Below are 25,282 nucleotides of genomic sequence, written 5' to 3'. Positions count from 1 at the left end.
ATTAGTTGCCTACCAAATTTAAAGATGAATACTACAAGAAACAATAACTTTATACTGAGCGAGTTGGTTACGCGATTCGAGGCGTGTAGCCGTTAGCTTGCATTCGGGAGATAGTAGGTTCGAATCTCACAGTCGGTTTCCCATTTTAACACCAGGCTGTATCTTAATTGAGGCCACGGCTGCTACCTTCCCAGTCCTAGCCCTGTCCCATTCAATCGTCACATCGTCGGTACGACGTAAAACAAATAGCAAAATAAAACTGATGTTATTAGTTTCTCTCTGCTAGTGGCTTTACGTCGCACCGACACAGATAGGTCTTATGGCGACGATGGGATAGGAAAGGCCTAGGAGTTGGAAGGAAGCGGCCATGGCCTTAATTAAGGTACATCTTCAGCATTTGCCTGGTATGAAAATGGGAAACCACGGAAACCCACTTTCAGAGCTACCGACAGTGGGGTTCGAACCCACTATCTCCCAGATGCAAGCTCACAGCTGCGCGGCCCTAACCGCACGACCAACTCACCCGGTTGTTATTAGTTTAACATCCCACGAATACTTGAACAGTTTCCGGAGGCGCCAAGGTGCTGGAATTTTGTGCCGAAAGAGCTTTTATGTGGCAGTAAATCTACCAGCATGAGGCTGACGTATTTCAGCACTTTCAAATATAATCGGACTGAGCTAGGATCGAACCCGCCAACTTGAGGTCAGAAGGCCAGTGCTTTACCGTCTGAGCTACTCAGTCCAGCGCAACTAAATAACAATTACGACAAGAGAGAAGAGTGTCAAGTGAAGGCGGCTCGGTTAACAAAGAAGGGGGTGGGTTTTATTCCCCGCCAGGAAGGCAAAAAGATTAAACGAGTTTTCAACTTTCCGGAGAGACTCATGGCCCAGAGATTCACTCATTAAGCTGAGTTCACACTAGCGAAATTCCCTCGGGTGAAACTTACTCGCTTCGAGTGAAATTTCTCACTACCCAAAACAGAGCGCAATTCAGAGCGAAAAATAGCGCGAGTGGGGCGAGCCGCCTTCGACAAACCTGAACGCTACTGTTCTTGTTTCGCAGCCAACATGGAAACTTGTTTTGTCCCTCCAGCCGTTGCAGCCGCGTTTTCCATCATATCAATGTCAGTTTTGATCAAGAAAGGTAAGAAGAAAAATCGTCGCCCTCGACGATGGTGAAGCAAACAATTATTCCTTGGAAGAAGCCAATATGGAAACAGCCTTATGAGAGAAATGGTACAGGAACTCATTGATGATACAATTAAGAACTTCGTCCGCATGAGTACCCAAGATTTTGAACAACTCGTTTCACTGATCAGTCAAAAAGTTGAAAACCAAGACAACATTCAGAGAAGCAGTAACAGTGAGAGAAAGGTTGGCTCTTACACTGCGTTTCTTAGCAACTGGTGATTCGTACACAGGTTTGCAGTATTTATTTAAAATATCGAAGTGCGCAATATCAAAAATCGTCCCAGAAGTTTGTGATGCGTTGATTGAAACACTTCAGGATTATGTGAAGATAAGGATAATAATTAATGATACATGGCAATAGGTTATCTACAGTTTTTTCATTGGATCAATGACTTTCTGTTGTCGGAGAGAATTAATTTATACGCTGAAAATGATAGCTCTACGTCGACGGACGTAACTGGGCAATACTTGTACGCTGGCATTGACTGCTCGCAACATTCTTCTGGCAAAGACTGCCTAATTCCACTTATGTAGTTTTTTTTTGTTTTTGTTTTTTTTGTTTTTGTTTTTTGCTAGGGGCTTTACGTCGCACCGACACAGATAGGTCTTATGGCGACGATGGGATAGGAAAGGCTTAGGAGTTGGAAGGAAGCGGCCGTGGCCTTAATTAAGGTACAGCCCCAGCATTTGCCTGGTGTGAAAATGGGAAACCACGGAAAACGATTTTCAGGGCTGCCGATAGTGGGATTCGAACCTACTATCTCCCGGATGCAAGCTCACAGCCGCGCGCCTCTACGCGCAGGGCCAACTCGCCCGGTCACTTATGTAGTTGCTTATGGATTGAATCTTCTTCAGTCCTGGGTTTGAGTCTAACACCGCACTGAGTTTCCTTTTAACTTTTTCTCCAGTTTCACCAGGGACACTATTTAAAGAACTCGTGGTGTTTTGAATTAACTGCAGGGATTCGTGTAGAGGTAGACAGTGAGTTTCTAGGCTCTTTATCGCCTTCGAAAGTGACGAATAATGTACATGGACGAAACTGATATCTTTACATACCGTTTCAAATTGAACTGCGCACTTTGCTTCACGAACACACGCAGCATGGCTATCATCAATACTTTTAACTACATTTTTCACTTGATTAAAGTTCTCCTGGTAGAACGATATTGCGAGTATCCAAGTTCCCCATCTTGTGAGAACAGGTTCCGGCGGAAGAGAAACCTGAGGCAGATGAGTTTTGTACAACTATATACGAGCCGGTGCTTTTAGGGACAGTTTTTTCCCCACTTGAAATTACTTCGTTAACAGTTGGAAAGAGGGTACGTATCTTTTCTGCAATACGATGTAGAAATGGGCCAAGTATGTGAGATTGGTGCAATTTGGTGAAAACACTTCACGAGACGACCAGCTTGAATCATATTCGCAGCTGTCTCTGTGACTAAACGGCGCAATTTGCAATAATCACTCTCCGATTCCCTAGGCCACAGAAGTCACAGGGATTCTTGCAACTGTAGCGTGGTTATTTTTTTTAGCACTGTGCAGGAAAGTAAATGAGGTTTGCCGGGTTCTTCTGGACATAATTTACCCACTTTGAAGTTCGCAATGTATCGACCACATGAATCGGTTGTTTCATCTGCCGATATCCAGACACAGTTCCCTCCTATGTCAGATCGTATCGAATCCACGAGAGAAACGTGCCGTGAAAGTAAACATTTCTTCCTAAGGGTAGATTCATCTGGTATCCTTTGACTAGCACAATACTTTTCAAGAAACGAGCGTAGATGTGGATTATTCAATCTTCATACAGAAGTTTTACAAATATCAGCGGAAAATATACTAACTTCACGCCGTGTTTCCACGTCGGTTAAAAGCAGTGTTGCGTATTCTTATTCTGTTATTTTGATCCGAGATGTGAAGTTGTTTTCGAATGCTGTTGAAATTGAACACTTTTATCGCATTTTACACTCTTGTCGCACACTTGACAGTACACTACATCGCCGTCACTTGTATAGTCACTATTGCCTGATATCCACAGTGTGATTAAAAAAGGCCTAGAACTCTTATCTTTTTTGCTAGTTGCTTTACGTCGCACCGACACAGGTCTTATGGCGACGATGGGACAAGGAAGGGCTAGGAATGGGAAAGAAGCGGCCGTGGCCTTAAGGTATAGCCCCAGCATTTGCCTGGTGTGAAAATGGTAAACCACGGAAAACCATTTTCAGGGCTGCCGACAGTGGGGTTCGAACCTACTATTTCCCGAACACTGGATACTGGCCGCACTTAAGCGACTGCAGCTATCGAGCTCGGTATTCTTATCTTTAGGCATTTTTATATTTTAATTTGATAAAATACTGAAACAGGCGAATAGCAAGTTAACAGATGAACGCACGAGTTTAAGCAAACCTTGGGTGGCTACTGCAAGAAGGAAGGAATATCAAAAAGAAGGAAAGAGCTGTTGTGAAAAGCGTCATTATCCGTTCACCTGCGTGTATTGCGATACTGAAAACACTTTCCTTGATTAGGGAAAGTTTTGCCAAGGGATGTGCAACATACAGAGTTCATTAGATTTTTCATTTCGTTCAGAAATCTTAGATAATCGATAACACATAGAGAAAAATATATCCGTATATGCACTAAAGTTCAAAATATGCACTAACGTTCAAAATATGCATTTTTAAATAATCCGAGGACTAATTATTACATACGAATAACCGTTCGCCCGTTAGACAAGGATCTTCACATGTCACTGACCAAATTTGGGATCAATATTAATTAAATATAGTTCCTTATAAATCACTGAAGTGGTTATTAAAATACATACCTGAACCTTTCGGTGGAATACGGCAGATTACCATGTTCTAGAAGAGTCTCCAACCTGTTGAACAGTCGCACTGAGTACACGCGCTGTCGTTATGCTTCCGTCACAGCAAGTACCATGAACTATACTGCAATGCTTGCAGTCCGGCGCTGCTGCAACCACGCGTGCCGAGTAGAGGGGGAGGGGCAAGTCTCTATTCTTCGCCAATGTGGACATGCTTGTTACAGTTTTCGCCTAAAATAATCACTCACTGATGAACGAAAATGCCATACTTCTCAACGGATAAATGTGTCGTTGAGTCCTCATCTGGAAGGCTTGGTGGATCCCCAACTGTTTCACAATCAGCTGTCGACAGATAGCCTACGGTTAGGCGTTACCAAAGAGCAGTACTAAAGAGAAGAGTAAGGAAGACTCCCGCCAAAAAAACAATCAGTGGGTCGAAAAATCAATAACATTATTATTATTATTATTATTATTATTATTATTATTATTATTATTATTATTATTATTATTATTATTTAAAAAACAAAAAACCGATGAATAGCCGCATTATATCACACAGCAGACACACAACTCATATTATTAACCCTGGGCAAATTTCTAACGAATAGAATTTCATGCGAGAAATCGTCTTCAGTGACCCTTTTTTAATGTTATTTGTTCGGGGCGTCGACCCATGCGAATCTTTTGCGCCTACTGGCACCATATTATATGAATCTGCGTGTAATTGGAATGGCGGTAGTGTGGAAAATTGTGTGTGAGGAAAGGAAGATTAAGGACGTGACAAAAACCCAGTCCCCAGGCCAGGGATATTAATAATTACAATTAAAAATCCCCTGACCCTGCCGGGAATCGAACCCGGGGCCGCCGGGTGACAGGCGGACGCGTTGCCCCCCTACACCGCGGGGCCGGACTTCAGTGACCCTAACATTAATCAATAAAGCTTTTACTCTTTTCACATAACGTGGGTTCATCTTTAAAAACCTGAATGTCCGGCACACTCACTGAATGGTCAGCGTCTGGTTAATTCCTCTAGCTCACGGGGTGGCTGTTTGTGCTCGTCTTAGTACACGTCTTCATTTACATATAATACATCGCACTACAAACAACCACAGAAACATCCCTCTGCGTAGGTTGGCGTCAGGAAAGGCTCCCGGTCGTAAAACTAGGCTTAATCCACATGTTGTGGAGTAGTTGGGAAAAGGCCAGGAAGAAGAGACAACTTTAAAATCCTGAATATGAATAACTGAAGATCGATTGGTTCAATAGGGCTCTGGGTTCAATTCCTCGTAAGGCCGGGGATTTTAGCCACGTCGGACGAATTATCCTAGCTGGCGGCTGGGTGTCAGTGATCGCCTTAGCCCTCGAGTCGGCGGTCATTTCTGCAGTAGTCGCAAGAAGATTTTACCAGCGTTACAGACTCTTAGTACAAATTCACTGATAAGTTACACATCTACAAAATAATACGTAAATTTATCCACAAAATTCCTTGGCATAAAGAGATCTTGTTGCTAAAACAGTTACTCATCTTTCAAACATTAAGTATTGTTTCTTGCTAGTTGCTTTACGTCGCACCGACACAGATAGGTCATATGGCGACGATGGGACAAGGAAGGGCTAGGAGTAGGAAGGAAGTGGCCGTGGCCTTAATTAAGGTACAGCCCCAGCATTTGCCTGGTGTGAAAATGGGAAACCACGGAAAACCATTTTCAGGGCTGCCGACAGTGGGATTCGAACCTACTATCTCCCGAATACTGGATACTGGCCGCACTTCAGCGACTGCAGCTATCGAGCTCGGTAAAGTATTTTTTATATTGTTCATTGTTGCAAAACTTTTACTACATATACTATGTTCAGACTTAGCCAAATTAAAAAGTGAGATATTAAAAATCGCCATTATACAGCAAATAATTAGATATATAGTACTGGTCTCAATCAATTATACAACTGTACACTTCAGAATCACTTGGCTGCATCTTCATTTTAACCATTGTCAAACCCTCCGTAAGTGTCCTAGTTTATAATAATTATTGCAATCCGTGTGGCTATTGCTAGCCTTGAACGGCAAAACCTATGAGGAGGGCAGGCGGTATCTGCCGTGCACAGGAAACTGAGCGTTACTTTGGTGAAATATATTGTGTTTGGCGTGCGAGCTGCAGAGAAGATGGGAACAACAAAAACACCCTAGCCTCGGAACCAAGAGAATTAACAATTTACGGCTGAAATCCCCGACACGCGGCCGGGAATAGAACCCTGAGTCCTCTGAACCAAGGGCCACTGCCATTCAGCCAAGGAGCCGAACTACTAGATCATGGTAATACCCCAGGTAAATTTCACCATTACACCTTCGACACCAGTATGTAGACTACTACTTCCTTTCTTTCATTCCAACCAGACAACACACACGCGATTGTTATTTTGTGGCAATACGTGTACCATATTATAATGCTTACTGAGAGCTCAGTCAGATACAGGTTTTAGTGTCTATCAGCTCAGTTAATAGTGAACTCAAAATGAGTACAAAAGGAAAATTTCATATTGTCTTCGCAAAAACAAAAACACAAACTATCAAAAAATACGGAAACAGGAATCTTGAACTAGGAATCTCTCCCGTTATTTATTAATCACCAACCAAAACGTATATGTAGACATTGGATCTTTAGGTTTTTACCTATGTTTTCCGTAAGCCTATCTGCGACAGTTATCCGTATTATGTACCTACCGTCACAGTAGATGAGATTTTATAGTGCATATACGCACCTATTTAGTCGTTACGATCTATTTGACTTTCTAAACCTATAAGAACCCTTTTTACTTTCTAAATCGTATATATTTCATAAAATAAGCAGTAATATTAACTTACTCAGTTTTCACAGCACGCATCTAAAATAAAGACGCAAACCAAGCAGTAATATGATCCATTTATTATATTTATTTTCCCGAGCGGGCGGGTGTGGGAGTTGTGAGGCAAGCTTTTAATCAGAAAGTGTAATAAGGAATTCGTCAATTTCTACGAACCCATTTGATCATCGGTATTGACGACTTCCTTTTCTTTACAGTTCCCATCGAAACAGTTAAAGCTAGGGACTCAAAGGAAGAGTTAGTATTTTTTGTATTGTGGTAGTGTTACAAAACGTGTAAAAAGGCAAACTCGTAAGTCTGTATTAATAAGGCAGTGGATTGCACATTTTCCGTGTTTTACGAGATATGGGAAAGTAACTTTCTGCCAGCCGTTCAACAAAAATGTAAATGTTTTAATTTTTTTCTTATTTACTAGATTAAGGAAATACGTTCCGTTTTCTTCTTTTCACAAATTGCACCAATCTTACTTTCTGAATCCGTTTATAGACTTTCACCGTAATAAACGGCCTATGCAAATGAAAATCAGAGCAGTAAAAGGCCACTTACCAGCTACCAGACTCAACAATCCACTACATTTAAATACACAATTTGTACTTCAGTAAAAACTTATTTCGGGAAGTAGCCTAACAAACGGTTGCACTAGCCTATTTTAAAATGTAACGATGTAGGCATGGTGCTTGATAGAAATCCGGAGTATACAATATGAGAAAGTGTGCCAGGTTTTTCTAATGGATGTAACGCAGACCTGCCAGATGGATTTAATTTTGTGCAGAGTAAATCACTAACATAATTTCCAAATGTTGCGGTGTAAGTTTGTCTTTTGCTGGACAGGATTAATTTTAATATCTGCTGAAGTGACCGAAAAGTACTTGTCCTTCCATTTCTCCGGACCACCTCCTATCAATCCGGTTACTACGGCCGCTCCTCATGGTCATGAGTGACTCTCGAATGAGCTACCACCCAAAATAAAAGCCTTGCCTCTAACGCAGTTTACAATACATGTAAAAAATGTGGTAAATCTCTCTATGTACATGAACGGGAGTGAAAGCGAGTGTGTTATCGAGTAAATGGATTACTTACGAGTGTAAATATGTTAATAATGTAATTGTAAATATTAGCTTAGTGGATCTGTGAAGCATCTAATGTACATGGGGCTGGCACTTTTTCCACTAGACCATCCCTAAAGACCAAATAAATAAATAAATAAATAAATAAATAAATAAATAAATAAATAAATAAATAAATAAATAAATAAATAAATAAATAAATAAATAAATAAATAAATAAATAAATAAATAAATAAATAAATAAATTATATTTTGACACCTTCCAATGTCTCCAGGTCTTGTCAACCTATACAGCCGTCGCTCGTGGTGTTTGAACCAATTAGTAGCAAAGACTAAATAATGATCCATGCAGATTTCTACCAGCCGACTTCCTCTTGCATTCCTTTGTCCCAATCCGAATTCTCCTCCATTACCTTCTCTTCCCTGGCCTATCACTGCATTCCAGTTTCCCATTACAATTAGATTCTCGTCTCCTTTTGCATATCGTATAAAATCTTCTCTCTTCATATATTTTTTCGATTTCTTCGTCATACGCTGAACTAGGAGCATATAGACCTGCACCACTGAGGTGGGCACTGGCTTGGTGTCTTTCTTGATAACAATAATCCGTTCAATATACTGGTCATAGTAGCTTACCCGCTGTCCTACTTTCTTATTCATTATCAAACTAACTCCTGCATTTCTTATGTCTGATTTTCTGTTGATAATTCTGCAGTCACCTGACAAAAAATCCTGTTCTCCCTGCCAACGTACTTCACTTATAAAAACTACATCTAACTTTAGTACCGGTATATCATTTCCCTTTTCAGATTCTCTAACCTTCCGCAACGATTCAAACTTCTAACAATCCACAATCCGACTCACCGAATGTCAGTATTCATCTTCCCCATGATCGCCCACTCTGGTGTAGTTCCCTCCTGGAGACCCGAATGGAGGACTACTTTAGCTCCGGAATGATTTACCCGGAAGGAAGCCGTCATCAGTACATCATTCATTCATACAGAGAGAGCTGCATGTTCTCGAGAGTTAGTTACGGCTGTAGTTCCCGTTGCTTGCAGCCGCGTAGCACTATCAACACTACTAAGCCATGTTAAACATTATTACAAGGCCATATCAGGCAATCATCCAGACTGCGGCCCTTGCAACTTCCGAAAGGCTGCTACGACCCCCCCCCCCCCCGCCCCCCCACCTGAACAATTCGTTAGTCTGTCTCTTGACATGCAGTATACCCATCCGATAAGGTTGCCTGCACTTACGAATCTGCTATCTGCTTGAATGGGATGCAGAAGCCTCCCCACCGCGATAAGGTCATATGTTTCACAGGGGAAGCTGTTGCATTTAACTGAAGACCAACGATTAACAAACTGGGCCACTAAGAACAGAACCAAAAATAACTCCCACAAAAAATAAAATCCGACTATACATATCTCTCCCATGAAGCCTTCTTACTTTGTCGAATAAGAACTCGCGCCTTAGCGCGGAGTTTCTTAAATGTTACCAAGTTGGCCACAGTAGGCTGTCGACGGTAACGTTTATGAGCGCGACGGTGTTCTTTGATGGCTGCTGCTATTTCATCGTTCCACCAAGGAACGAGTTTTCGGCGAGGAGTCCCCGAGAAAAACGGAATGGACTCCTCAGCAGCAGCAAGAATAACTTGGGTGACGTAAGTTATTTCCTCGCCGACGGTCCGCCTGACATCATCGTTAAAGACAGCTAGTGATGTGTACTTTGGCCAATCAGCATGTTTAAGAATCCATCGAGGGGGAGCCTCGACGGGTTTATGTTTCAACAAAGTAAGAGTGATGGGAAAATGGTCACTGTCACAGAGATCATCGTGTGCATTCCACCGAAACAGTGGAACCAACGTTCGGCTGCATAGACTAACGTCTATGCGAGAGTATGTGTCGTAACGTACACTAAAGTGAGTTGGTTCCCCTGTGTTCAAAATACATAAATCCAGATCTGTTAGAAGTGTTTCCAGCTCTCTTCCTCGGGGGCAAGGCGTCTCAGAGCCCCATATGGGGTGATGGGCGTTAAAATCTCCCAATAAGAGGAAGGGTGGTGGAAGATGATCTATAAGATCAGCGACATCATTGATGTTCAGATGCTGGCCTGGTGGAAGATAAACATTACACACTGTTGCTATGATAGGCAGCGAGATGCGAACAGCTACAGCCTCAAGAGGGGTTCTTAATGGAACCTCTTCGCTGTAGCTATCAGAACGTACAAAAATGCCAACGCCTCCGGAAGCCCGGTGAGCATAGTATCGTTCTGTCGAGTATAGTTTGAAATCCCTCAAGACCGTATGATGACCAGGTCTGAAATTGGTCTCCTGAATACAGACTACACTCGCTGCGTACTCACTAATAAGCTGACGTAACTCAGCAAGATGCCTGTCATAACCGTTACAATTCCACTGTAACAGTGCCATAGTGTGGACTATAAAAGGAGTGTTAGGTTATGAGCGATAAAATGCTCGTAAGCCTAAACACTATCTAGTTCTACATCCGTAGATGTAGAGAGCAGCGCGACATCCATCCCGTCATCAAAAGATGGCAGGGGTGCCGCCCAGAACTTCGACGCTTTTCGGGCGCGAGGGGGTCCCCTACGAGGAGAGCGCGCAGGTTTGGGAGCAGGAGTGCCTCCTGGCGCAGACTCATATCCCCCAGATGGGGGGCATGACTTCTCCTTCGCAGGGGAAGTCCGAGAGCGCTCAGGATGGGCGCTCTTCTTCCCCTGTTTCTTTTCTAGTTTAGACGGGCTGGGAGATGGTTTCCCAGCCCTGGTCGACGATGCCGCCTCCGCCGGCCGGGGCACGACTTTCGTCGACCTCCTAGGGGGGGGGGGGGGGGAGAGACTTAGTCTTCCCCCCTTGCTGTGCAGGCTGGGAACTGCCAGCCGGCACAGACTTCTGGTTGGTCGAAGGTGGGGTGGTCCCCCCCTTCGAGCTTTGACTACTTGCGACGTTGCTGGGAGCAGCAACAGTCGCCTTGGGCGCAACGGTCTGGACAGGTGTCGAGGTTGTGAATGACGAACCTGGAAGACTCTGAGCTATCAAGCTATAGTCGAGTGTACGGGCAGGTGTATTCGTAGAATTAAACTTACGGCGCGCTTCCTGGTAGGAAAGACCATCCAGGGTCTTGATCTCCTGGATCTTCTTCTCACTCAGGTATGTCGGACAATTCCGATCCCGAGGAGAATGAAAACCGGAGCAGTTAGTCCACTTGTATGGAGTTGTGCACTCCTCCGCGCCGTGAGCTACTCGTCCACATGTACCACATACAACCTGATTCGAACAGCGAGATACCATATGACCGAATCGCTGACATTGATAGCATCGCATAGGAGGCGGGATGTACGGCCTCACATCGCAACGATAAGTTGTTACCTTGACTTTCTCTGGTAACACTGACAACTTGAAAGAGACAATGAAGGCACCAGTGGCAACGTCTTCACCGTTGACCTTGCGCGTAATGCGCCGGACGTGTGGCACGCCACGGTTCTTCATGTCTTCCATCAACTCGTCGTCAGTGTTCAAAATAAGGTCGCGGTGAAAAATGACTCCGCGAACCAGGTTCAAGGACTTATGCTCCTCCACTTTGACGGGGATTTCGCCAAAGTGCTCGCACTTAAGCAACTGATCAGCTTGCAGTGCTGTACGAGTCTTTAGAAGCAAACTACCGTTGCGCATTTTCTTAAGTTCCTCCAGTTCGCCATAGACGCCTTCGATGTGTCTACTAAACAGGATCGACTTCACCAGCTTAAAATTGTGCCCATCGGTTCTGGTAGCGACCAGAAACCTAGGGAAGCTGGATCCCATTCCTTCACGCTGCGCATGTTCCCAGGGAGTTGAACCTCTCAGGGAAGCAAAAGTTAAAGACTTAGGTGGGCGACCACCTTGAGAGAGCCGACTTCGTTTGGAAGCCATGCCCGATAGCTTCCTCCCCGAATGCCACCCACTCCGATCAGGGGTCTCTGTAGCCGAACCAAGCAGCCAAGGCAATACCCACCTGGTCATAGCAGGTACTGCTCGGGGTTCGATGTTGGACGATGCCTAATACGGGATGACTGAGGCAATGAGCACTAAGACTCCCTTCCTCCAGTCACCCGCAATAGCATGCACCCCATAGCGTGTACAGAGCAGTAAATATAGAAAAAATAAATAAAAATAATTAATAAGAATATGTCCTTCTGGCATTCGGCTGTGCGGGGACCTGCGATGTCAGGCGGATACTACTGCCCGGGTACATGACACTCCCACCCGCCGCGTCCTGTGTGGTTGCTGGCACGGGCTTTCGAGCGTAGTCGCACACATAGGAGCTCCATCGCCGAGCAGCACGCACATCAAAATTTCGAATGGTCTACATCTGACCCTCGGAAAAATAATAAAAAATAAAGAGGGGACCATGGCCACATGACCCTTTAAGTCGCCTTCTACGACAGGCAGGGATTACCTATGGATGTATTCAGCCTCTCCCATCCACAGGAGGTCCATCACATTATACCAAACCGCAATCCATGTCCGCGCCAAGGTCGCCCCTTTTTGTCGCCTCTTACGACAGGCAGGGGATACCGCGGGTGTATTCTACATGTGCATCCCCCACCCGCAGGGGGTAGTGTGTTTGGTCCGCGAGAGGTATTTTATTTCCCTCAAGTCCGCCGGCAAGCCAGTTAGGACCCCCCTATCCGCCACCTGGGACGCGCCACGTGGGAGTATCACCTCTCCCCCTGCTACGCAGGCGTAGCAGGTTCGTGGGGTCCGTGGGGCAAGTTTTGATAAATTGCGTGACTGTAGTTTTAGATAACAAGCTGCGAAACTATACTTTTACGAATAATCTGAACACTAGGAACGTGATTTTGATTTCTAAATTACCACGTAACATTTGGCTAGAATCCAAACTGCAGTCTCCTGGGCAATAATTTAGTGGATATTTCATTGAAATATTTCATGCTGCTCCATGACTTCCTTGGCTGAATGGTCACCATTAACGACTGCGAACTTCTTCAAGCTGACTTGAGTAATTTACTACAATGGACGACTGAAAATCAACTATATCTAAATGTAGAGAAATGTGTATTGATGTCGTTCTCTCGAAATAAAACGTGTATTTCCTTTAATTATAAACTAGGCTTTTTGTTTTTAAAAAGAAAAAATGCTATTTGTTCGGGGCGTCGACCTGGGAAGATCTTTTGCCCCTACTTGCACCATATATGAGGAACTGCGTGTATTTTGTAAATGGCGGAAGAGTAAAGTGTTGAATGTGAGGAAAGGAACGTTAAGGACGACAAAAACACCCAGTCCCCAGGGCAGGGATATTAATCATTTACAAATGAAAACCCCTGACCCGGCCGGGACTGGGGGACTGGGTATCTGTGTATTAATACAGGCCATAGACACCTAGGAGTCGAATACATCCTTCAACTTAGGGTTGGTGAATGTAAGAGCATTAGGTCATAAAACCGTGTAAGTCTACATGAACAACCCCAGAAGAAAGAATAAAAAAAGAGGAAGATACCATGCAATCATTCCTACAACCGTGTAGGATGGACTACATAACCCAAAGATTTCCAAAAAGAAGACTGCAATATTAACTACAAACAAATCAAGGTACACTGCCAGGAAATGAGTTACCAGGAAGCGTCTCAGTGTAACGGATTAGCCGTATCAGTCCACAGATAACTCACCTCGCTAGGTTTCTGGTTTGGAAAAAGTCTCGTCAATTTGTAAACAATGCGTTCGGGATGAAATCGTTAATGTAAATTAGGTTTCCTCTGTGAGACCATTTTCCGGCAATTAAGAGTGGTTGTTATTCACACTTTCCTGTCGGATGGAGATTGCTGTGAAGCAGTGACATCTAGCATTATTATTATTATTATTATTATTATTATTATTATTATTATTATACCAGGCACATTGGTTGAATGGTCAGTATAGTGGTCTTCGGTTTAGAGGGACCCATTTTCGATTCCCAGCTGGACCGAGGATTTCATTCGCGTTTGATTAATTCCTCTGGTTACACATCACACGACTATCGCAGAAGCACACAATAATGAATACATTCCTCCACATACCGTTAGCACCAGGGAACCGGCCATGAAACGAGATTTAATTCACATTACTGACGACTCCAGATAATTGCGAAAAGAGGTCCGGAAATAATAATAATAATAATAATACCAAGCAAGTTGGATACAGTATTCGGGTCGCGTAGCCGTGAACTTGCATTCGAGAAGTAGTGGGTTCAAATCCCTCCGTCAGTAGCCCTGAAGATGGTTTTCCGTGGTTTCTCATTTTCAAACTACGCACGTCAGCTGGACTCTAATTAAGATCACGGCCGCTAACTTTCAAATCCTAACCCTTTCACATCCAGGTGCGCCAAAGAGCCTTCTGCAGTCTTACCTAACCTGATATATAAATGACAGCAAATAAGTATTCGAATACACTAGAATCGCACCCTTGGCCAACCCTGGTTACCGGTTTGGGGTAATATTTCAGATGTTAAGCAAGATTAGATAAAAACGACGTTCTGAAGAAATGCAGTCCACCTACGCAACACAACCCTGCCTACAGCAAGATCAAGAGCTAACACACAGCGAGCACGGTAAATAACATTCCTAAAGTGATCAAAGGTGCCCCACGTTGGTTTTAATCAGAATTTGGACGGAACGCATATCCCCCTTTGCTCTATTTTTTTCAAAGGCCATAACCCTCAATTTAGAAGAATTAGGACTGCTAGAGTTTTGGCTAAACAGGTGGTCCCACCTATTCCGCTTCTTGAAGCATCATCTAAAGACTTGGTACTGTACAAGAGTTTAAGAATAGGCGTGGCGAGTGTGTGTACATTACACCAGTCACGTCACTAAGCGAGCCGACGTGTTCTCAGACACGGCACTGGCGGCTCTACCTTTCAGACAACAGTGTGCTGTGCGTGACTCATACTAAACGTAGTGGTTGCCCAGTAAATTCCATGCGTAGCGTTTTATACCTCCGGTATTGCATCATATTGTCTAACCCACACGTCGTCGGTTACGTGCCAGAAGCGACCGTGCCGCATGCCACCACGCTGATATTATGCCGCTAGCGACCGAGTGAATTAAGCATCGTGCCGCATGCGACCAATCTGCCAGTTACCGCTGTTGCGTATTTAGGGAATCGGCGATGTGGCAAATTGCCTATCGGTTGTTTACCTAGTCTTTTCTTAAATAATTTCACAGAATTTGGAAATTAATTGAACATTTCCCTTTGTGAATTATTCCAAGTCTGCCTCATGATACAGTGGTTAGTGTGATTAGCTGCCACGGCCGGAGGACCGGGTTCGATTCCCGGCTCTGCCATAAAATGTGAAAAGTGGTACGAGAATTGGAACAGGGTCCACTCAGCCTCTGGAGACCAACTGAGTACAGGGAGGTTCGATTCTCACCTCAGCCATCATCGAAATGGTTTCCCGCGGTTTCCCCACTTCTCCTCCAGGCGAATGCCGGGATTGTACCTAACTTAAGGCCACAACCCCTTTCTTCTCTCTTCCTTCTCTATCCCTTCCAATCTTCCCGTCCCCTGACAAGGCCCCTATTCAGCATAGCAGGTGAGGCCGTGTGGATGAGGTACTGGTCCTCCTTCCCAGCTGTATCCCCCGACCCAGTCTCACGCTACAGGACACTGCCCTTGAGGCGGTAGATGTAGGATCCCTCGCTGACTACGAGGGAAAAACCAATCCTGCAGAGTAAACGGATTAAGAAAGAAAGAAAGAAAGAAAGAAAGAAAGAAAGAAAGAAAGAAAGAAAGAAATTATTCCAGTCCCTAACTCCCTTTCTTATAAACGAATATTTGCTTCAATTTGTCCTCTTGAATTCCATCTTTATCTTCATATTGTGATATTTCGTACTTTTAAAAGAACCACTCACTTCTGTGTCATCTCTCCACTGACAGTTCGGGACATACCGCTTAGTCGAGCAGCTCGTCTCCTTTCTCCCAAGTCTTAGTGTAACGGTGCAAGATACAGACCTGCAAATTACGGTATTGTGATCCTCTCTCCAAGATCTATAGTCTTAATTTCGTGCATCAGTTACCTTCCATGCTGTATATACTGGAATGTGGTTTGATTATGTAACATGACTTCACGAAACTTCAAAGTATCTGAATAATTGCTACCATTTCCTTTTATTACATTTAAAAAAAACCTATAACCTGTTTTCCAGTCAGTGACCGGGTCAGAAATCGAATGAATGAATGAAGCCCCCAACTTGCGGCGAGGAGAGGAATTGTGCCGGCTGCCGAGGCCTGTCGCACTCCTCTGGGGCAATGATTAATGACGGACAGATGAAATGAAATGATACTGGAGAGTGTTGCTGGAATTAAAGATGACAGGGAAAACCGGAGTACCCGGAGAAAAACCTGTCCCGCCTCCGCTTTGTCCAGCACAAATCTCACATGGAGTGATGAGGATTTGAACCTCGGAACCCAGCGGTGAATTACATTGAACGTTTTCAAATTTTATTTTCTAGCGCATGACTTTCAGTGCTGGGAGTGTCCGCTCGCCAGATGTATAGCTCCTTTTCCCGGTACATGTACTACTGTGTGAGGGTGTTGACTGTGGGTGTAATTGTAACTGTACGGGGTAGGAATGGGAGGAAAGTGGTCGTGGCCATGAGAAAGGTACCATCCCGGCATTTGATTGGAAATTAAAATGGTAAACCATGAAAAACCATTTTCGAGGATGGCCGACAGGAGATTCGCCCAGTCGTCTCCCTAAATAGCCGTAACAGGCAGTGCCGTAACGCACTAAAATAACCTGTTTGGTAACTTCTCCCAGACATGGAAACGCAGTTATATATATATGGCCATGTTGTAAGACAAAACAAAAAACACACCATATTTCGTGTTGTAAAAAACTACCAGTTTCCCGCAGTAAATTCTTCAAAAGCAACTTAGGAAGATGCTGCTCTGTCATTTGTTTCCCGAAAATCCAGAGGCTGAACATGATGATGCCAAGAACTGTGTTTATAGATAAGGTAACCGTAAAACAAATATAATCACAGGGCTGAGTGGCTCAAGCGGTTGAAGCGCTGGCTTTCTGACCCCAACTTGGCAGGTTCGATTGTGGCTCAGTCCGGTGGTATTTAAAGGTGCTCAAATACGCGTCAGCCTCGTGTCGGTGGATTTACTGGCACGTGAAAGAACTCAGGCGGGACTAAATTCCAGCATCTCGGCGTCTCCGGAAACCGTCATATTAGTTAATGGGACGTAAAACTATTATTATTATTATTATTATTATTATTATTATTATTATTATTACTTACAAGCAACGTTAAAATATAACTGAACTTGTGTTATTGTAGTATTCAGTATAGAATTACCTGATTGTACACCCCCCACCCCCGCATTTTTAGGGGTTTGACCGTAAAATATATCTTTCATTATTTATGATCCATCTATGTTTTCTCTTGGGAAGGAATATCTCTACCGGGCGAGTTGGCCGTGCGGTTAAGGCCGCGTCGCTGTGAGCTTGCGTTCGGGATATAGTGGGTTCGAACCGGACTGTCGACAGCCCTGAGGATTTTTTCCCATGTTTTCCCATTTTCACACCAGGCAAATGCTGGGACTGTACCTTAATTAAGGCCTCGGCCGCTTCCCTCCCACTCATAGGCCTTTCCTATCTCAGCGTCGCCACAAGACATCTGTGTCGGTGCGACGTAAAGCAAATTCCAAAATTAAAAAAATAGAATATGTCTATTTATGGCATTCCAAACTATACATCACACTGATTTAGTTCTCAACAACCAGTTCTTGAGTCGATTTTAGTTATCACCTTTGTGTGTCATAATGTATGCATGTGTCATTTTTAACTTTCGTCATAGAAATGTACTCATTATTATTTATAAACCTTTCACGCAGTCGTTGGGATTGTTCTCCATCAAGATTTATATCGGCTGTATTTACCGACGACTCTGCCTCTATGGCTAAATGATGAGCGTGCTGGCCTTTAGTCACAGGGGTCCGGGGTTCGATTCTTTTACACCTGACTTACCCGGTGCGTCATCGCCACCCAGAAAGTACACAACACGATCAGGACGGAGAGTTCGCTTTGCCCGTTCATTCGATTTGTAAACTTTCCTTCTCCGTGGGGGTGGGGTGATGTGGCTACATCCGGAAGAATGAACTCGCCCCGCATACAGAACGTATCCCCGTGCACGATGCAACATTGCATCAGGCTGTATAGACTCTGGAACGAGCGTCATTCGGCGGCGTCGAGTGTGTTTGACATCACGTCTCTGTGTCTTGTTTGGTGCAACCAATGTATCTTATATGCTAAGTGTACTAAAACTGTATGTGGTGACTGTGTGTACGTAAATCTGTTATCCATGAGGACTGATTTATTTATGATAACGATGTGGAGCCCCCTACAACCAAGACTCCAGAAGCCATACGCCATCTCACATTTTACATTTTTCTTACCGGGGACTAATTCAGCGTGCATAATTAAATGCTTGTGCACGGTTTGTGGTTATACTAGATCGCTATTTAAACAGAACAAAGAACAATGTCATTCTGGCATATTTTCTAAACTTTTCTTGTTCTGATTTTGCGTACCTTATGTTGGATGATGACATAGCTTATTAAATTAAAACTGGGTTGTCAACACCGTAGCCAGCCTCCGTGGGTCAAGCGGCAGCGCGCCGGCCTCTCACCGCTGGATACCGTGGCTCAAATCCCGGTCACTCCATGTGAGATTTGTGCTGGGCAAAGCAGAGGCGGAAAGGTTTTTCTCCGGGTACTCCGGTTTACCCTGTCATCTTTCATTCTAGCAACACTCTCCACTGTCATTTCATTTCATTTCATTTCATCTGTCCGTCATTAATCATTGCCCCAGAGGAGTGCGACAGGCCTCGGCAGCCGGCACAATTCCTCTCCTCGCCGCATGTTGGGGGCTTCATTCATCCCATCCCTGCCCCGGTCATTGACTGGAAAATAGGTTGTACGTTTTTCATTTTCACTGTCAACACCGGTCGCATCCGGCAGGATTACAGATTATGCGGTCGCATCTGGCACGACACCACGTCGTCAAGTTGCTTTACTTCGCACCGACACAGATAGGTCTTATGGCGACGATGGGACAGGAAACGGCTAGGAATGGGAACGAAGCGGCCGTGGCCTTAAGGTACAGCCCCAGCATTTGCCTAGTGTGAAAATGGGAAACCACGGAAAACCATCTTCAGGGCTGCCGACAGTGGGATTCGAACCCACTATCTCCCGAATACTGGACACTGGCCGCAATTAAGCGACTGCAGCTATCGAGCTCGGTTCTGTAAAGTTTTTTTTTTTTTTGCTAGGGGCTTTACGTCGCACCGACACAGATAGGTCTTATGGCGACGATGGGATAGGAAAGGCCTAGGAGTTGGAAGGAAGCGGCCGTGGCCTTAATTAAGGTACAGCCCCAGCATTTGCCTGGTGTGAAATGGGAAACAACGGTAAACCATTTTCAGGGCTGCTGACAATGGGGTTCGAACCCACTATCTCCCAAATGCAAGCTCACAACTGCGCGCCCCCTAACCGCACGGCCAACTCGCTTGCTCGATTATTATTATTATTATTATTATTATTATTATTATTATTATTATTATTATTATTATTATTATTATTAAACTTGGAAAAGCTTACTGGTAAAGTGGAGAAATATGAACAGGGAAGGTCTGGATATATTAAACGAATGATAGAAGGAAGAATGCCAAAAGAAACATTAGGATTAGTATTGAAAGAGCAGATGCCGAGGAAGACCTAGGTTACGATGGATGGATCTGGTTAAGAATTACTTACGTCAAAGGGCTCCAGAAAGAAGCACGATGATGGATAAGAAGTGGTTGAGAGGTATAATAAAAGGGAGAAGAACCACTTCCCCCTCTTCCTGCTGTACTGAGATAACAGGAAGTGGTGAAGAAGACTAATTAATATCAATCTGAAGCCAAAGCATGAATTAGGCGAGAAGCTGAGAGTGTGAAAAACCACTGGAAAAAGTCTTCTTTACAACGCCGACAGGGACGGTTGCCACAGAGTGTTAAATTCTGTAATTCTGTTCTAATAGCTATATATCCTAGGAATAAAAATATTTTCTATTTCATAGCTAACCGGCTCAGTGGCTGGTCTGTGTAAGAGGTCCATGGTTCGATTATAACTTTCACTGGTTGTTTCCTCCGTCTCGGGATGTGGGTGTACGCACTGCCCTCAGCATTAGATTTCATCCTAAGTAAGGTCGGTAATACACTCTCAAAGAACTTGCATTCAAACAACTTGGATCAAAGAAATTTGATAATACAGCAAAACCTTCCTTTAGCGGAACCATTATGAACCGGAAAACTGTCCATAACGAAATACTGTCCCGGTCCCGTGAATTGTGTTTTAATATTCATGTAAGTTTGCCTGTATTTAGCGGAACCTGTTCGACAGGGAAACGGAAGGAAATTTTGCAATATAACGGAAAAAATATGTAAATGTTCTTTCTAACCCTTTTTAGTACATGCGCATTCCGAATGGATCTCAGACGGTCGAGACAGCATTCGGCCAGGACATGAACTCGGACCGTCTGGTTGTAAGGTGACAATTCTATCTGTAGACCATGACAGGGATATTCCGTCTGGTGTGGACATCCTTTACTGTAGGAATGAAAGACCGAGACAGAAAGCTTAGGGGCCTCCTTCATCCCTATCAGCCGTACAGGACACTGTAGTTTTCGCTAGCGAAAAATGACAAAATTGTTCGACATTATTTACCGTGCTCGCATTTTGATTGACAACCGTGCTACCAGGGATAATGAAAGAAGTAAATGACAGTACTGTACAGTATTACTTTTTCCTCGAACTCGAACTAGAGCGAAAAACTTGGGGTCAGGGGAATAAATTGAGGAGGAGGACCAGTATCTCGCTCAGGCGGCCTCACCTGCTATGCTGAACAGGGGCCTTGTGGAGGGATGGGAAGATCGGAAGGGACAGACAGAGAAGAGGGCAGGAAGCGGCCGTGGCCTTAAGTTAGGTACTATTCCAGCATTTGCCTGGAGAAGAAGTGGGGGGAAACAACGAAAAACCACTTCGAGGATGGCTGAGGTGGGAATCGAACACCCCTCTACTCAGTTAACCTCCCGAAGCTGAGTGGACCACGTTCCAGTTCTTGTACCCCTTTCCAAATTTCGTGGCAGAGCCGGGAATCGAACCTGGGCCTCCGGGGGTGGTAGCCAATCACATTAACCACTACACCACAGAGGTGGACATAGAAATACTATTGGTGTTATTTCTATAACACATGCAATGTGTATTAAAAAATGTATGTACTGTACTAGAGCGCACTGTGAGGAAGTTCTAAGCAAGAGCAATATTTGTGTTAATGCTGATGAAATAGAGTACATTGTTATTTAGTACTCGATCAGGATATTGGACACCCCTCACTGCCCAGAAGACCCTGCAGAAATAGCCGACTTGTACCACATTCTACCGCCATGTAAGAAGTACTACCAACAGCAGAACCATCCGTACTCTTCTCTAATGAAATTAAATACTCCACCGCCAACCTCAATTGTCATCCTATTAACAAACCTAACTCCACAATTACGACTAATTTGTCAATATTTATCAGACTGCAGTATTATGTTGTAAGTTCTTACTTTTTGCCAACCACCAAAATCTATAAAAGTTATTTTATGTTTCCTTTTCTTTTCATTTCCCCCCTAAATAATGGCTAAGGAGTGCAATTGTAGGAACTGTGCGTGCGGCGAGGCATTGAGGGGTATGAGGGAGGAGTTGGACAGATTGAGGAAGACAATTAGGATTCTCACAGAAGACGGGAAGGAAGATAGGCCTCCCTCAAACAATGTACAGGTTACAGTAGGTGTAAGGGAGGGAGAGGAACGAAAGGGGGGAGTTTTAGAAGACAGGTGGTCTAATGTTCTAAGGGGAAGGAGATTGAAGGCTAACGACTCTATTCAGGATCAGAATTCAGGACAGGTGTCTGTGCGAAATCTGTACGAGTCACTCCAGGTAGAACAACAGAGGGAAGAGGAGGAACAGGGAACTGTTGCTGAGATATGTGGAAGTAGGAGGAAGTAGGAGGAAGGGAAAAGGTAGGAAAGAGAAATGTAGAGTAGAGGATAGGAAAATACAGGTGGAACAGGGTCATGGGAAGGAGAAAAGGGAGGAGGAAGTAGCATCTGCAGCTATCAGGAAAGATAGGGCTGACATGGAGGGGAGAGGATCAAATGAGGTGGGTAGGGTTGAGGCTCTGGTCATCGGGGATTCCACCGTTAGACATGTGGGGAAAGTGTGTGGAGGAAAGGGAACCAGGGTATAGTGTTATCCAGGAATTAGGTTGACGCAGATGTTGAGGAAAGTAGAGGGAGGAGGGGAAGGAGAAGGTGGTAGTGTGTCAAGTTGGTACCAACAACGTAAGGCAAGCTGATATAAGTACCAACATAGTTGGGGATTGTGGGATCTGGTAAATACAGCACGGGTGAAGTTTAAGGAAGCGGAGATTGTTATCAGTGGAATACTGTGTAGGAGGGATACTGACTGGAGGGTGATTGGGGATTTAAATGAAACTATGGAGTGGGTATGTGGGAAATTGGAGTGAAATTTCTAGATCCCAATGGGTGGGTAGGAGATAGGGACCCTGCGCTCAGCTGGCCTTCACTTAAACCGCAGTGGTACGTATAAGTTAGGAAATGTGTTTAGAAGGGTAATAGGGAGGTACACTTAAGAAAATGGAAATTGCAACACCATGAAGGCATTGGTCGTGTGTAATGATTTTCAAAATATGGAACGATGCCATGTAGGTATGTAAACGATCAAAGTTTCAGGCCCATTGGATTGTTGCTACAGGTCTCCCCACGTGATTGGTCGCGGAGGAATCGACTCCAGTATACGAACTCTGGTGTAGCGTAGTTGACTTGCAGTCTGTGCAGTGAAGTGTTCCCAGTCAAACATGCCTCGACGACAGAGAAGAGCACGCTATCAACAACTGTCGCAGTTTGAGAGGGCTCGGATAATTGGGCTGTGTGAGGCTAGATTATCGCTAAGGACTGTCGCTGCACGTGATGGCCTACAGGCATCTACGGTACAACGTGTATGGCAGCAGTGGTCAAATGAAGGTACCCACACTCGTAGACCTGGCACAGGCCCAGCGCGACAGACAACTGTGAAAGAGGATCGCCTCATCATTCGGATGGCCCGGATGGAACCCCATGCAACAACAGCGCAAATTCGAGCAGCTGTGGCCACGTTACACAAAAAACAGTTGGCAATCGCCTGCGTGCAGCTGGCTTACTTGCCCGTGTCCCTGCAGGAAGTGTTCCATTGACCCCAAAATAGCGACTTGTAAGGCTGGCCTGGTGTCGAGAAAGATAGACGTGGGTCGACGAATGGCTTAGGGTCGTCTTTAGTGATGAACAGCGCTTCTGTCTTGCCCGCAGTGATCGCCGGAATCGTGTGCGCCGACGTACCGGGGAGAGGGGCCGCCCAGATCTTATTGTCGAGAGGAACATAGGGCCAACACCAAGCATTATGGTCTGGGGAGCTACTGGCTTTAATGTGAAATCACAATTAGTGCTTGCTGAAGGCACTTTGACTGCTCGACAGTACGTTGATACGGTACTCAATCCAGTGGTTGTCCCTATGATGGCGAACATTGGTAATGGGATGTTTCAGCAGAACAATGCCCGTGTTCACACTGCACGCATCTCCAGAGAAGCTCTCCACGACATCACAACCTTAGAATGGTCCGCCACATCCCCGGACCTCAGTCCTATTGAGCATGTGTGGGACAGGCGCGGCTCCATAATACGATCTGCAGAGCTGCAGAACCACCACAATTAAAGATATACGATAATATATAGCGATCCTATCCTTCATATTGAGTGTATATATCGAGCCAAAGATCGATACCCATACAGTTGCTGGTGATCTGGCAACCCTGTTTAGATCTGTGAACGACAGAACATTAGGAGAGCACACTTAACTACAGCTCTCTTCCGGTAGGTGGCTAAGAGTCGCCCATAAGGTTCTGTATGAACTGCACGCCTTGCAGTACGGCTGGCCTATTACCGTGACCACAGAGTTCGTAAATAATACGCTAGAGGTAGCACCAGCGCCACCGTCCGTGAGAGAATCGTTGCAGCGAGCGAGCATGTTGAAATCTCAGCTGTTTGGGAAAAGCTCCCTCTATCGTATTCATCAGTGTAAATAGAGAACTTTTAAAACTGTGTGGATATCGATATGGTTTAAAATTCTTATATGTCAACATTCTCACATACTAAAGTATAGTTGTAATGCTTCTCTTCAGTAGAAAGAAAGCCCAAATGGCTTAAATACAGGATAAATGCGTGTTAAAAGAGGATGGTTGTGATTAAGTAACACAAAATCAATTTAATGTTCATGTTTAGTCTTCAAACAACGTAACTTAAGATTGGGAGTATGTATATTCTTCTATCGTTTGTGTAAATGACCAGGACTTCAGCATAATTTTATCCAACGACCGAAAACATTCTCTCTCGTACGAAGCGAATGAGCGAGTTCTTAGGCCTACAAGTAATCATGACTATGCTTCTCCATAATGGTAGTGAATTCTTCCGAGTTAGGTAGTCATGAAAATGAAAACATAAACGCTAGTACCATTGGGTGATGTTCCCCCTCCATTAAGAAAGCCGACTCCCTAAGATGTATGCAGGTCTCGGAACCTTTGTAAATATGATTGTGTCGATAGGTCCACATTTTTTTCAATAAGCGGAAGAGGGGCTTTTTTGTAACTTTTTAAATGTTTTTTGTACAAGTCAGTTATTTATATTGTCAATGTCCCTCGAAATCGGGGTCTTACAAATGGAGATGAACGTCCACCTGTATTATTTCGGTATATTTTCGAGAACTTCACACTGATAGGACATGGAGTAAAGCGTTTCCGCAGAGTTGGTGGACGGATTCACACGAGCTCAGCTGACACTTCCCGTATGCAATACGAATTTTTATTTGTCTATTACACTTAGGCCCCTACTGCAATGGACTGGGCATCACAGAGCAGAACCACCAACATTATTCAGCACGAGCCGCCAAGCCGCCAATGGTGTGGGACATGATGGGTCGACAACTGGCCAACCATTCTCGGCCACCCACAACTCTGGAACAACAGACCCGTGCTGTGCAAGCATGGGCCATAATTCCTCAGGAAGCGATCCAGGGCCTTATTGACTCCATGCCTCGACGAATTCATCAATGTATTGCAGCTGGTGGTGGGCACATCCTGTATTGATTGTTGTCCAAACTTGCGATCAGAGGGACCTGAAAGTTTAATCACCGAAACACAACCGAACACTCGTCG

General features: G+C 44.5%; 1 protein-coding gene across 5 annotated transcripts in view; it reads right to left on the bottom strand.

Annotated features, from left to right (window-relative positions):
- Pfrx (6-phosphofructo-2-kinase) overlaps positions 1-25,282 on the bottom strand; it is a 656,010-nt gene that overhangs the window by 590,611 nt on the left and 40,117 nt on the right. Inside the window, exon 1 of one of the 5 annotated variants that reach the window (XM_068226311.1) lies at positions 4,013-4,128. The exons of the other annotated variants lie outside the window; for them this stretch is intronic. Coding sequence (XP_068082412.1) covers positions 4,013-4,046 — 34 coding nt within the window. The 5' untranslated portion in view covers positions 4,047-4,128. Of the gene's footprint in view, positions 1-4,012; positions 4,129-25,282 lie in introns of those variants that run through there. 5 annotated transcript variants of the gene reach the window in all.

Source organism: Anabrus simplex, chromosome 2 (assembly GCF_040414725.1).
Source record: "Anabrus simplex isolate iqAnaSimp1 chromosome 2, ASM4041472v1, whole genome shotgun sequence".
NCBI lineage: Eukaryota > Metazoa > Arthropoda > Insecta > Orthoptera > Tettigoniidae > Anabrus > Anabrus simplex.
This window is presented reverse-complemented; position numbering and strand designations above follow the sequence as displayed.